This window comes from Oryza sativa, chromosome 8 (genome assembly GCF_034140825.1).
Source record: "Oryza sativa Japonica Group chromosome 8, ASM3414082v1".
Taxonomy (NCBI): domain Eukaryota; kingdom Viridiplantae; phylum Streptophyta; class Magnoliopsida; order Poales; family Poaceae; genus Oryza; species Oryza sativa.
Genome location: NC_089042.1, coordinates 22,220,048 through 22,234,247, shown reverse-complemented (window position 1 = coordinate 22,234,247; position 14,200 = coordinate 22,220,048). Strand labels below are relative to the sequence as shown.

Genomic DNA, 14,200 nt, shown 5'->3' with positions numbered 1-14,200 from the left:
CTAAAAGCTTATATATTATGGATTGGTATTTTTAACTTGTTTAATGCAGCATTTACAGTCGAAAAGTGTTTATAGCTCTTTAAAAGTCTATGCAATATGTGGCAACTTGATGTTGCCTTAATGCATAGTAGGAGTTTGTCAATATAAGGTTTGTGAATATATTTACTCATATGCATGTCAAGCTCACATTCTCGTTGGTATCACTTCATACCAATTCTTAGAAAAGTCAGACATATTTGAATCCATTATGGCATGCTAAACAAATGTAAAATGTTAAATTTACAATTTAAAATTAAATGTTTACTAGAGATCTAACTATGGGTATTGTTTTAGAATAAATTAAAAGAACCGCTCTGATAGAATTGTTTACTTACTATTAGACATATTGCTTCTTAATATTAAAATGAATATACAAATTTCAATAATAAAGTAACAATATAACCAAATCAAATGTATAATATAGGCACGGTTCTTTTTAGCCTTTTCTAAATTTTGGTTATCTATTTTTCTAAACGCAAAATCAATTGTTGTAAGCTATTTATCTATTTTCCAAATCAAAAATATTTCATAGTTTTTTAGACCAATTGTTGTAAGCTATTTTTGAAGTTTATTTTTCAAAATATTATTCTATGTTAATGAAGTACTGTAAAGATTATATTTATCAAGTTTTTTTAAAAATATTATTCTATGTTAATTAAGGCTGTGTTGTTTTGGAGGGGTTGGGAAGGGATGAAAACTGGTTGGGAAGGGATGAAAACTGAGCGGATAGTTTCCGTCCGCTCCGGAGAAAAACAAATACGAATATCTTTTGGATCGGATAATTCTCGGATACTTCGGATACGAATATGAATACATATATTTTCTCCCGGATACGAATACGAATATGGTATCGGAATTTTTGATGGATATGGAAAATAATTCGAAAATCCGGTGAATAGTGCTATTCGGATATCCTCAGAAGCCATGACCCATACCCCATTTCTTTATAACTCCATGTCCTTCAATATACCTTTTCAGATTTTAATAGTAGTTCATCTCTTGACACTAGTCCACGCTATTAATATTATTTATTTTTTCTAAAAAATATTTATAAATTATACTATATTTTATATAAAATGAGGTAATTATATATGTTGGATATTTGTTTCTATTAAAAGTTGAGTTGGTTTTCTTGTTCCGAGAAAAAAATGTTTTCGTATTTGTGTCCGATCATATTCGATTCTTATTTGTATTCGAGATAATCCGTTTTTGTTCCGTATTCAAACTATCCGTATTTGTTTCCGCATCTGCTGACATGGAAAAACATTTGGTTGTTAACAGCATCTGAAAAAAAACTATGAAAACTAATATGGTATGAGCATTATCCATCAGTATCCGCTACGTTTTCATCCCAACGGAAACCCCTCCACTCCGCACGGAAAACGGAGCGATAGATTATCACATGATTAACTAAGTTTTAGCAATAAAAAATTTAAAAAATAGATTAATATGATTTTTAGAGCAACTTTCCTATATAAACTTTTCACAAAACACGTACCGTTTAGCAGTTTAAAAAACGTGCATGTGGAAAATAAGGGAGATGGGTTGGGAACTCATTCTCAAGTAGTACTGTACCGATTATTTTTTAACTCCGAGTAGAGGAAAAAATGTTTTAAACAGTGCCATGAATTTAAAAAAGAATTAAAAATTATTGTTGGTCCCGCATGTTAGCCTGAGACGGCCGTCCATCCCCTCCCCACCCACCGCCAGCAAAATTTTTAATCCTGAGTAAATTTGCGAGTAAAATTTGAATGATGTGGATGAATCTTAGCCGTTGCATCTACGTTGGATGAGTGCCGAGATTCACCTCACCTTGTGACATTCCTCACCCAAGACCCAACCTGGCTCCCCGGCTCCCCGCTACTCCGCTAGTAATCGCAACGCGAGCGTTCCTCAAGAACCCGACGAACAAGCATGAACTGCCTCACCATCCACCGCCGCCGCGTCGCCCCTTCCCCAATCCCATCCAAAATTCCTCCGATCCCCGCCGGAATCGAAGACAGGAGCCGACCACATCACCACCCCGGCGGCGCATCGATCGCGTATGCGCTGGATGCGGCCAAAAAAAAATCCCAAAAATCAGCACGGATCGGAGAGAAGGTATGCATCGCATTTTCCCCCACTTTTCCTCGCTATCCCGCTGTAATTTAATCCGTCATCTTGTTTTTGTTTCTCTCTGCAAGTTATGAGTCATCGTCGTCATCATCATCCCATCGCGGATGCAAGCGCGACAAGGGGAAGCGTGCTAGGGATATCTCCACCGCGGCGGCATCAGTAGCAGCATCAGCAGCCGTAGCAATGTGAGGAATCCGTGCGCCGTTCGATCTCCACTGGCTCGGTTCGTCACTCTCCTCTCATTTTTTTTTTGCCGTTACGATATTACCTTTTTTGCTTGCTTCTGGGGATTAATTGGCGTTTTCCCCTCATTTTTGGCTCTATTAAATGCTTGGAGAGGGGATTTGTGCTAGGGTTCATCACATTCTCGCCCTAACATCCCAGCTCTACCCTCTCCTCTTCCTCCGCCGCCGCCGCCGCCGCCGCCAAATCGAGCCCGCTTTGCGCCTCCGCCAGCGTCCTAGCGTCTCGTGAGTCCCGGTTCGGTGTTGTGATAGTCGATTTTGGTCTCCTGTTAGGTTAGATTTGCTCGATCGATTTTCTCTGCTCGATCCGATTTGTTCTGCTCGATCCGATTTATTCTGCTCGATCCGATCTGTTGTATTTGCTCGGTTCTATTCGTTCCTTTTTGGTTCCGGGTGGAGATCTTTTTGTTTGATTTGCTCGGTTGGTTTTGGGTGGAGATTTTTTATGGAGGAGGTTTGGTCTGTTGTTGCTATTGGTTTTGCAGCCTTGCAGCGTTCAAGTTCAACCATGTCTCATTTCAAGAGCGGCTCAAGGGTGAAGTGCACGATGCTTGCAGTTCTGTGCGGTAAGGTAGGCAAGCAGCGGACGCCACCTGGTCCAGTGCCCGAGTCCCAGCGGCCGCGGCCGTCATTCCCATTCCTGGAGTTGATCTCGTCCGGGAGGTTGGATGTAAGTATCTTTTGCTGTTTATTTTTCTAGAGCAAGTTTAATAGTAGGCTAAGGGACGGATCTAAGATGTTGGGGCACAGGTGATCTAGGATGTTGGGGCACAGGTGTTACCACTCACTTACTAGACGTGCCCGCGTTTCGACATGCTGCGCTTAGGCAAATACTCGTTTCACTTCAGTTTTATTTATTCGGCCTAAAATAATACCAAAAGTATTTTATACACATGATTACAATCCACACATGGCCAATGAAGTTAAAATAGGATCGCAGCACAGGTTAATATTATCTATCATATAATATTGCTTATAGAAATTTGTAAACATGCATGTGTGCCGTGATTAAATAAAAAATCACTCTTGCAAGTTTCAGCATCCTATTCATGGCCAGCAAAGCAATCCATTTCGCAAAACGGCCCCAATAGCCAATTGATCGAGCCAAATCTTGTTAGCATAGATGCAATGATGAATATAAATCATGTTGCAAACAGATCTTTACACTTTTACAGTTGTGTATTAAATTAAGTGGCTCACTTTTGTTGACAAAACCCCTAAAATCTAAACCTACTTTCCATTTTCTCTCTTGTGGTTCCATATTAGCATGCTGTTCCACTTCAAAGCAAGCATAGATATAGTACGTTTTCTAGCTTAGTAAGCTAGTTCCCCTCTCTGCCTAACAAGCATCTTGCGAGAACAATTCCATCTGGTTCATCGCTCTATCAGTTGATCAGATAACAGGTTTTTAAGTTTTCACCATCCTTATAGGCTCTCAGTACTGCGTTGCAGCTTGCAGTGGCTGAAGCAGTGGCTGATAGGTTTGGCGGCCAGAGCTGGGACTTGAGCCCCGACAAGCCCCAGTGATGGATATGCCCCTGTGATAACCAAGAAAATAGTGTTAACTCTTATGCAAAAGCTAGCTATACACATGCTAAGATAAATGCATTAATTAATTATATATACATGAGAGAAAGAGAGAAGAAATTTAGAGGCAACCTTATAACCAATCTGTTACACATGTGAATTCTAATGCTAATTTTCGATTGCCTTATAGCTAGTAGTTAGCTTTACTATTAAACTTGGTCTTAAGTACATATTTTGTTTGTCAGTTCTGAACTTGGAAATTTGGGCATGCAGGTGCACACGCTGATCAATCCTACGGTTGATCAATTTCTGGAGGCACAACGGGCTTTGCAGCCCCGCTTCATATACCTCCAGGGACAGCTGCTTGACAATGAGGAAGAAATCGGCGCACTTGTTTGGGGCGATGCTGATGTTTCTGATCCACAGACATTTAGTTCACTCATTTGTTCGCCTTTTCCTACCATAGTAAGCACCAAACTCTGCTGATTTTCTATGTATTATACCATTTTATCATGTCTAACTTAAACCGGCAAATGTTAGACAATACAAGAGCCTGGCCTAGGAAATTAGCAAGCATATTACATAAAAATTACACAATACAACACGGAAATAGAAGCATAAGAGCACCTTAGGTTGGTTAGCCGCTTAATACACCATGTAATGCATAATAGCAGGTGGCTGACAGACACCTAGCGCCAATTTTTGAGTACTGATGTTTGGCTGCTGGCCTGCTTGGCGCTTGAGCTCCCATAGCACCTGTACTATGCTTCTTTTAGCACTGCAATTTATAGCTATATCTATGCTTTTTTGTCCGCCTATTCCTACCATAGTAAGCACCAAACTCTGCTGATTTTCTATGTACTACATCATATTATCATGTCTAACTTAAACCGGCAAATGAGACAATACAGGAGCCCTAGAGGGTCTGCAGAGCTGGTGCCTAGGAAATTAGCAAGCATATTACATAAAAATTACACAATACAACACTAAAATAGAAGCACAAGAGCACCTAAGGTTGGTTAGCCGCCTAATACAGCATGTAATGCATAATCGCAGGTGGCTAACAGGCGCCTAGCACCGATTTTTGAGTTCTGATGTTTGGCTGCTTGGCGCTTCAGCTCCCATAGCACCTGGACTATGCTTCTTTTAGCGCTGCAGTTTATAGCTATATCTATGCTTCCTTACATGTTTGGTTTACTGATCCACTTTAGTTATTAGTGTTTGCTGATGAAGTTTGGCAATTTGTATAATTGGGTGCTAGAGTGCTTGCTAAAGTGGTTATGACCGCTCTTAGCATACGGTATTGATCTTTTAGTTTAGTGTTATCACCGCTCTTAGCATACGGTATTGATCTTTCAATTGAGTGATCGATAGTATGATTAGTTCATGCATGCATGCAGCTGGGATTAGAGCCAGGCAGCGATAGCATTAATACTCTTATGGAGCTATAAATATGGGCATTTAGGTTATCTAATTGGATTTGATGGTTTAATGCGATAAAAATACATGCCTTATATAGTTCTGCAGAGGGAGTAGTTCATAATTGCGTGCATCTAGGCTCCCTTTGTTATTGAGGTTGATTGTGATTTAAGGGCCAATTTAGAGATTAACAGATTGGCCCTTAAAATTACTTATTTTATTTTTTGTTTTTTAACCCTTGTAACCTTGTTTATATATTCCAGATATATTTATCTGACTTGTAGCTAGTAACAATTCAATTTCTTCTTAACCTTCCTCTGCCTGTTTTCCTGTTTAGTTAATGAAAGTTATTCTTTCCAATTTTTCCTTAGTCTTCTTCGTTGTAGCTACTTATCTTACCTTTTAAGATCTAATTCAGGTTTATTTGGAAGTTCCAAGTGGAGAAAAGATTGCTCAATCTCTTCAATCGAAGGTAGTCTATTTTCTGATATTTTCAAGTCGCTGTTTCTTATTTACATTTGAGCCTGTAGATTGCTTATTGCTGCAAATATCTTTTACCACGTAGGTGGGAATCTGCTTTATCGATGCAATATCCAAATGTCCCCATTTGTTGTTCAATTTTTTTTCTGTAGAGTATTATAGAGCTTAGTTTCTATAAAACAATTACTAAATTGCATTTGTTTAACTTGTTTTGACTGGCATAGTGAGGTTCTATTGATGGTATTTTTATATAACTATATGCTTTTAATATCTGCAATTACTGCCCATTTTCCCACATGCTGATTACTAACTTACAATTTTCTTGGCAGTTTTACTAAGCTTTTTTTTCCCCCAAAATACAATTCCAACTCTGTCATTACTTTGGAATCTTATTTCCAATTTCAAATTTGTATTTTTTATACTCTTTCATTGCTAGGGGATTTCATATATAATGTATTGGAGATATTCATTATCATCCTATGCGGCATCTCATTTTCGCCATTCCTTATTGTCAGTTGTTCGGAGGTATCTCATATCCGTCTTGCATTTGTTGAATATATTTTAAGCCATTAAGTTTTTGTTTCTTTATCCAATAATTGTGTATTCCTGTTTGTAGCTCCTGCAGCCATGCATGGGATGCATTTCAGCTTGCATATGCTTCTTTTGAACAATACTGTGTAAGAAATAATGACGTGCAACGTCTTATGCTTGGGCCTCATCTTCTTGGGGATGCTCCAAGGATATATATCACCCCTCCTGGAAACAAAATGGCTGAGGAAGAAGATACCTCTGAATACTTTCCAGACATAAAGATATACGATGAAGATGTGCACTTAAAGCTTCTTATCTGTGGAGCACATTGCACCCCTGTAAGTTGAAGCGATCATGCCGAGATTTTTATTCTAAAATATGGCAATTTTTCTTATTCCAAATCAATGATTGTATTTCCATCCCTTTTACAGGATTCATCTATATTGAACTCACTAGAGGATGGTTTGAATGCTCTTCTCAATATTGAAGTATGTGTCAAATCAATGTTGCTGCTTTTTATTTTCTACATCTAATTCGTGCTGAGTTCTGAATGGAGTATTACCCAGAGACCTATTTTGTAGAAATTCTAGGTTATTGGAGTAATGAAGTACGTGATGCTATTATGCTAACTTACAAATCATAAATATTGTTGCATCGTAAGTAACGGGCTAGTGGCCATCGACCACTATTGCTACTTGTAAGCAGCTTATACAAGCTGGTGGGGCTAGGTTCCAAAGTCTATACTTGCATGGTTATGGAGTGAAGCTTCCTGTAGATTAGTCATAGTCTCGTTTTCTGAGACGTAAATTTTCATTTTAGACTATGCAGCATACCCACATCTAAGAACTTAGTAGTGGTGGTGGTGATTGGTGGGTCTGCCATCCCACCACCTCCTCTTTTGTTTGGTGGGATCTTCTAATTTGTGGATTTATTTTCTGATTGATGTGGATTGCAAATGTATATGTTTTTTTTCATGAAATATATGTATATTTGTTGATTGTTGCAATACACCGGTATTTTGCTAGCACCATTGTATGCAAATTTTATGTACCATGAATTTAGGAACAAGATAATATGGCACATACTGCACAGTGTCAATTCATTCTTGTCTATTAAACTGCACGAGAAAAATGATGCAAGTAGTAAAATTGTTGATAGGGCCTTTTTTTAATGTTTGATTTTCTTCTCTCTTTTCAGTTTCGGTGGTGCAAACTCCAGGATAGAGTCAGGTATCTTCAGCTGCTGTATACTACATATTCAATACCTCGCAACCTGTTGTGTCTTAAACACTATTGCTCATGTGTGAGTTATGTTTGCATCTGTGTCTTAAACACTATTGCTCATGTGTGAGTTATGTGTGCTGTATAATACATATTCAATATCTCGCAACCTGTTGTGTCTTAAACACTATTGCTCATGTCGCAATCATATCGTAATTTTCTATGCCACAAAAATATTTGAAGCTTAAATTGGTGATATATCAAATGAGCTAACCTGTATTTTGCTGCTATAATTTAGAGGTTAACTGAGGTTACATTTCCATATAGACTAAAGACAAAACTTAATGGTAACACAAATTAAATGCTTTTATTGGTGTGTAAAATGTAAACTACTGCGCGATAGAGTATTTAACCTGTATCCTTTTTTAATCATATTTTAAGTTGTGCTTCTTATTCTTATTTGCAGTTCTGCATCGTTGCTTGCATGATTACTATATAATGTTTAGCTTGTTTCTGCTCACAATATTTCTCTTTGCAGCGCTGCTCCTCCTCTTCATGTTGATTCAGCTCTGTTAGACGGGGTGGTTACAATATGTTGTGATATCACTACATCCAGTTCTTCACACGTGTCACTGCTTCTTTCTGGCAGTCCACAAACCTGTTTTGATGACGAGGTATGGTTTCTGTATTTATGGAGCATTATTTAGTCTTCAGTCTGATATTTGCAATGTCATATGCTGTTTATGTAGCTTTTGGAGAAGCATATTAAGAAAGAACTTATTGAGAGCCGCCGGTTAGTTCGTGTTGTCTCGGTTAGCGAGGATGATGGACCATCTTCAGCCGAGCCTTTGACTTCAATGTCCGTGGCTTCTGGAGCTTCTACTTTTGAAGTGTTGATGACCTTACCTAAGTGGGCAGCACAGGTTAATTTTCTTCAGAAAAGTTTAAATGAAACTGATTAGACAGCTTGGTGACATGTGTGATATACTGACAATTTATCCACTGCTAAACTCAATATATATTGACAACTGAAGATTTGTTTGAATTGTGTAGGTTTTGAAATATCTTGCTCAAGAAACGTCTTACAAAAGCCTGGTTCCACTTGGAATTGCTTCTGTAAATGATACTCCAGTTTCTTCGTTCGATAAAGAAGATGTGGATCGGCTTCTTTTCTTTTGCACAAACCAAGATGAAGATGAAGCTATTGGAAATGGTCTATATCACCATCTGCCAAGATGGTCTGCATCCCTTGCGAAGGACAGAGTGAAGAGAAATTTTGTGTCAAAACCAGGTGATTCTTAGTGCTAATGGAGTTGGAGTGGACTAGAAACATCTTATGAAAGGGATTAACCTATTGTTTTTCACGTTCTTTTCAGCTAGGTGAAGGATACAAGGGCAACGGCAATTTGTAGTTGTGCAAAGGTGTTGTCAGTGCTGAATGTTGAGAGAATGCACAACTCACTTGCACATCAACAAGCATCGCAAGGGCGAGGCTCTATGTTGAGCGAATCCAAATTTCGGAAAGCAAAACAGGCTGTGCAGCCCAACTTGATGTACCTCCAGGGTCAGCAGCTTGAGAATGAGGAAGAAATTGGTACACTTGTCTGGGGCGAGGCTGATGTATCTGATCCATAGATATTTAGTTCACTCACTAGTCCACCTTTTCCGACCATAGTAAGCACCAAACTCTTAGCTTATTGCAACAATGTTGGTCACTGCTCTTAGCTTTCAAATAAATGATAACCGATACTACCATAAGCTTTCGTTTCAATGCGCTGTTCGATTTTATTTATGTGATGGACATTTATACTCCGTAGAAAATGTTAGGCGATTTTCTTAGGGCTTCTATAAGAATTTGTGGGACACATATTTCCCGAAACACTTTTTACCATGCACCCTAGTAAGCTTTATCCATAATGACTAAATTAGTACTATTTTCTTATGTAATATTGCATTTTTCTTGTTCCAATCAGTACTTTCATCTCTTTTACAGGATGCTATGTGATCCGCTGCGGCGGCAGCATTAGCATCCGCAGCAGCTGTAGCAATGTGAGGAATTGGGGAGATCCCTGCTTCCTTGCGCAGTTCGATCTCCACTGGCTCGAGCGGTTCGTCCCTCTTGGCAATCAATTTTTTTTGCCGTTACGATCTTGCCTTTTTTGCTTGCTTTTGGGGATTAATTGGCAATTTTCCCTTTGTTTTTGGCTCTACTAAATTCTCGGAGAGGGGGATTTGTGTTAGGGTTCATAGCATTCTCGCCCCCACATCCTAGCTCTACCCCTTCCTCTGCCGCTGCCGCCACCAAGTCGAGCACGCCTTGCTCCTTCGTGTTGTGGTAGTCGATTTCGGTCTTCTGTTAGAGCTTCGATTTGCTAGATCCATATCTGGCGTGTTGGTTTGATTTTCTTGGTTCGTCGTAGTTCTTGTTAGTTTTGGGTTGAGATGTATTTTTGGTGTGGCAGGCCTTTGCAGGGTTCAACGGTTGCGGATCTGTGGTGTTTTTTTGTTCAACCATGCCTCATTTCCTGAGCAGCTCAAGGGTGAAGTGCACGATGCTTGCAGTGCTGTGCGGTAAGGTAGGCAAGCAGCGGACGCCACCTGGTCCAATGCCCGAGTCCCAGCGGCTGTGGCCGTCATTCCCATTCCCGGAGTTGATCTCGTCTGGAAGGTTGGACGTGACTATCCTTTTGCTGTTTATTTTTGTAGAGCAAGTTTAATAGTTGGCTAAGGGGTGGATCCAGGATGTTAGGGCACCGGTGTCACCACTCACATATACTTTCTCTATCATATCCCGTACTAGGTTTATTTATTTTAGAACGGAGGGAGTACATAATATGACATTTTTCTTATTCCAACCAATAATCATGCTTCCATCTCTTTCACAGGATGCTAGTTAGTTGGGCTAAATTAGCAGCAATTAAATCTTGCCAGAAGAGCAGAAATGTTCCCGACACATTAAGCCGGTGTTTGAACTGCACACAACGAGGAAGCCAGTCCTGTGGACACAAGCAAAAGCCCAATATACTTACCCCGTAGAAAATGTTAGGCGATTTTCTTAGGGCTTCTATAAGAATTTGTGGGACACACATATTTCCCGAAACACTTTTTACCATGCACCCTAGTAAGCTTTTCTCAATCATGACTAAATTAGTACTATTTTCTTATGTAATATTGCATTTTTCTTATTCCAATCAGTACTTTCATCTCTTTTACATGATGCTATGTGATCTGCCGCAGCGGCGGCATCAGCATCCGCGGCAGCTATAGCTATGTGATCCGTGCACCATTTGATCTCCCGTGGCTTGAGAGGTTCGTCACTCTGGTCCTCCCGGCCAAATAATTTTTCTTTTGGCATCATGATCTTTGCCGTTTTGTCTCGCCTATAGTGATTTCTAATTGCTTGGCTATTTATTAGCGTTTTCCCCTTCATTCTGGCTGTATTAAATGATTCAAGAGGGGGATTTGTGCTGAGGCTAAACTAGGGTTCATAGCTCTCTCGCCCCCACAGCCCCGCTCTACCCTTTCTGCTGCCGTTGCCGCCACCAAATCAAATGCTTCTTGTGCTTCTGCCGGCATCCTTGGTGTTATGTGTGATATACTGATAATCGATACACTACTAAACTCAAAACATATGGTGTTTTATACCCTTGTTTATCACTAACTGAAGATTTATTTGAACTCTGCTGGTTTTGAAATATCTTGCTCAAGAAACGTCTTACAAAAGCCTGGTTCCACTCGGAATTGCTTGTGTAGATGGCACTTCAGTTTCTTCATTCGATAGACAAGGCGTGGATCGGCTTCTTCTTTTTTGCACGAACCAAGATGAAGATGAAGCTATTGGAAATGATTTATATTCCGATCTGCCAGATGGTCTGCATCCCTTGCGAAGGACAGAGTGAAGAGAAGTATAGCTTTCAATTAAATGATGACTGATACTACATTAAGCTTCTGTTTCAATGCGCTGTAGGACTTTATTTATGTGACGGACATTTATACTCCGTAGAAAATGTTAGGTGATTTTCTTAGAGCTTCTATAAGAATTTGTGGGACACATATTTCCCCGGAACACTTCTTACCATGCACCCGAGTAAGCTTTATCAATCATGACTAAATTAGTACTATTTTCTTATGTAATATTGCATTTTTCTTATTCTAATCAATACTTCCATCTCTTTTACTGGATGGCATGTTATCCATCGTGGGGGCGGCATCAGCATCCGCAACAGCCGTAGCTATGTGATCCGTGCACCATTTGATCTCCTGTGGCTTGAGAGGTTCGTCACTCTCGTCCTCTCGGCCAATCATTTTTTTTCGCGTTATGATCTTTGCCATTTTGTCTTGCCTCTCGTGATTTCTAATTGCTCTGCTATTTATTGGCGTTTTCCCCTTCATTCTGGCTGTATTAAATGCTTCGAGAGGGGGATTTGTGCTGAGGCTAAACTAGGGTTCGTAGCTCTCTCACTCCTTTGTTATGAATAGCACTTCTATTCGTTATAGGGGCACTAGGCCCAAATATATACAGGTACAAGAGTGGGTAAATATGCACAAAAGCCCCTTATACAATGGGGAAATACAAGAATACATATACATCTAACACCCTGCAGCCCCGCTCTACCCTTTCCGCCGCCGCTGCAGCCACCAAATCAAGTGCTTCCTTCGCTTCTCCAGCGTCCTTGGTGTTGTGTGTGATATACTGACAATTTATACACTACAAAACTCAAACATATGGTGTTTTATACCCTTGTTGATCACTAACGGAAACTTTATTTGAATTCTGTAGGTTTTGAAATATCCTGCTCCAGAAACAGAACAAAAGCCTGATTCCACTTGGAATTGCTTGTGTAGATGGCACTCTAGTTTGTTCATTCAATAGACAAGGCGTGGGTCCACTTCTTTTCTTTTGCACAAACCAAGATGAAGATGAAGATATTGAAAATGATTTATATTCCGATCTGCCAAGATGGTCTGCATCCCTTGAGAAGGACAGAGTGAAGGGAAGTATAGGTTCAAAACCAGGTAATTTTTAGTGCTAATGGAGTTGGAGTGGACTAGAAACATCTTTGAAAGGGGTTAACCTATTATTTGCATGCTCTTTTCAGCGAGGCAGATCGGTTACAAGGGCAGCGACAATGTGGAGTGGGGCAAAGGCGGTGTCGATGCTAAAGTTGGTGATTACTCACTCGCACATGAACAGTATGTCATAGCATGGGCAAGGCTCATTGTTTGGCACAATGAACTGCATGAAAATTTGGATGCGATATTCAAAGAATCGAGCTGACAGTAGTCATATGTGAGGGAATCCAAACTTGTAGTTTGATGAACCTAACTTATTTTTAGTGTTGATCTGAATGTTACTTGTTGGTTTATTAACTGCAACCAAAATTTGAATCTTGAATGTTGATATTAGAGATTTTTTTTTCAGTGTAGTGTATTTTCTAGCCTAGGCTTCTAAATCGCTTATCACTTATTTCCCATTTCATAAGCTTCTGATTTAATGTGCTATTGATTTTATTTATGTGACGAACATTAATACCCCTCCATAGAAAATGTAAATGTACGTGATTTTCTCCGGGATCTATAGAATTTTGTGGGGCGCACATTTCCCGAAGCACTTTTTATGAGATATTTTCCTCCAAAATGTGTTAACACAAGCTATTATTTTTTCCAAACCACATCCTTGCATTAACGAGAAAATTGATATTTTGCCATCTTCAGGGTGGGGTTTTGCTGAAATGCCACTCCGGAATGTGGCTTTGTTATAATGCCACTTTGAAACGAAGCCATCTTGCTACAATGCCATTTCGACCATTTTTTTTATTTCCAAATGGAGGGCAGATGTATTGAGAAATTCACCAGATAATGTGATAGAGATTGGTATTATATTAGTATTGAGAAATGCATTGTGACCTTGCATAGAAGGTTTTTTAAGGGATGTAGGCCTTATATTAGTATTGATTCAACTGCACATGACGGTAGATAAAAAGAAAAAGAAAAGGAATAACGAGTGCCAATTTGATTCATAAATATACATAGAATATAACAGAATGCCAACTAAATCCTTCCCATGTATTTTCCCCAAATTATAAACCCTGATTTTCAATTCCCCCAAATCAAGGACCCTAAATTCCCAAATTGCAAACCCAAATCAAAACCCTAAATCGGTGCAAACCCTAAAGAACTTGGGGCTTAACTCACCGGATCGGGACCTCGGTCGTTGGAGCCCTCCCCATGTGGCACCAACTTCAACCCGCATGTGCACCTCTGAGCTCCTCCACTAGCTTCATGCCGGTTCCCTTCACGCGAGTGTCGCTGCCACATCACGCATCCGTGTTGTCGCAGTTCGACTCCACCGCCCAAACCGGTCCCTACTTAAGTTGGCCGCATGAGACTGAGGCTTGCCTCGGCCGCGGCTTTGGCGACACCAAGGAAGAGAAGCCGTGGTGGGGTGTGGTTCACCGGCCTCAGCCTGCCGTGCGCCATCGCCGCTGCTGCTATCACCTTGGCGTCGTCGACCCTCAACTCGCAAGAACATCCGACTTGTGTTAATTTGGGGACGTCGACCCATTGTGCGCCGTTGGCTTCAACTCCGCCGGAGCTGTGTGCGGCATTAGCCCAACCCATCCA

General features: G+C 40.1%; 1 protein-coding gene across 8 annotated transcripts; it reads left to right on the top strand.

Annotated features, from left to right (window-relative positions):
• The first annotated feature begins 1,890 nt into the window (after nt 1–1,890).
• Nucleotides 1,891–12,997, top strand: LOC4345731 (AT-rich interactive domain-containing protein 4). Of its 8 annotated transcripts, XM_066303381.1 has the most exons (22): nt 1,891–2,139; nt 2,223–2,377; nt 2,885–3,069; nt 4,200–4,391; nt 5,764–5,817; nt 6,262–6,350; nt 6,442–6,694; nt 6,788–6,844; nt 7,554–7,585; nt 8,115–8,250; nt 8,326–8,499; nt 8,630–8,867; nt 8,953–9,250; nt 9,570–9,684; nt 10,039–10,244; nt 10,462–10,697; nt 10,814–10,885; nt 11,330–11,446; nt 11,544–11,663; nt 11,791–11,850; nt 12,357–12,592; nt 12,676–12,997. In XM_066303381.1, the coding sequence occupies exons 3-13, from the start codon at nt 2,908–2,910 to the stop codon at nt 8,958–8,960; spliced, it is 1,395 nt and encodes a 464-aa protein (XP_066159478.1). In that variant the 5' UTR covers nt 1,891–2,139; nt 2,223–2,377; nt 2,885–2,907; the 3' UTR covers nt 8,961–9,250; nt 9,570–9,684; nt 10,039–10,244; nt 10,462–10,697; nt 10,814–10,885; nt 11,330–11,446; nt 11,544–11,663; nt 11,791–11,850; nt 12,357–12,592; nt 12,676–12,997. The 8 variants fall into 8 exon arrangements, with proteins under 8 accessions (XP_066159478.1, XP_015650469.1, XP_015650479.1 ...); XM_015794983.3 differs by having other exon boundaries at nt 11,330–11,663; XM_015794993.3 differs by having other exon boundaries at nt 10,772–10,885; nt 11,330–11,663; nt 12,422–12,592.
• The last annotated feature ends 1,203 nt before the right edge of the window (nt 12,998–14,200 follow it).

Coding starts and splice junctions, on each gene's coding strand:
- LOC4345731 (XM_066303382.1), top strand. CDS start 2,908: ATGTCTCATTTCAAGAGCGGCTCAAGGGTGAAGTGCACGATGCTTGCA. Junction 6,695..6,787: donor GTGGAGCACATTGCACCCCT/GTAAGTTGAAGC, acceptor TCCCTTTTACAG/GATTCATCTATATTGAACTC. Junction 7,586..8,114: donor AAACTCCAGGATAGAGTCAG/GTATCTTCAGCT, acceptor TTCTCTTTGCAG/CGCTGCTCCTCCTCTTCATG.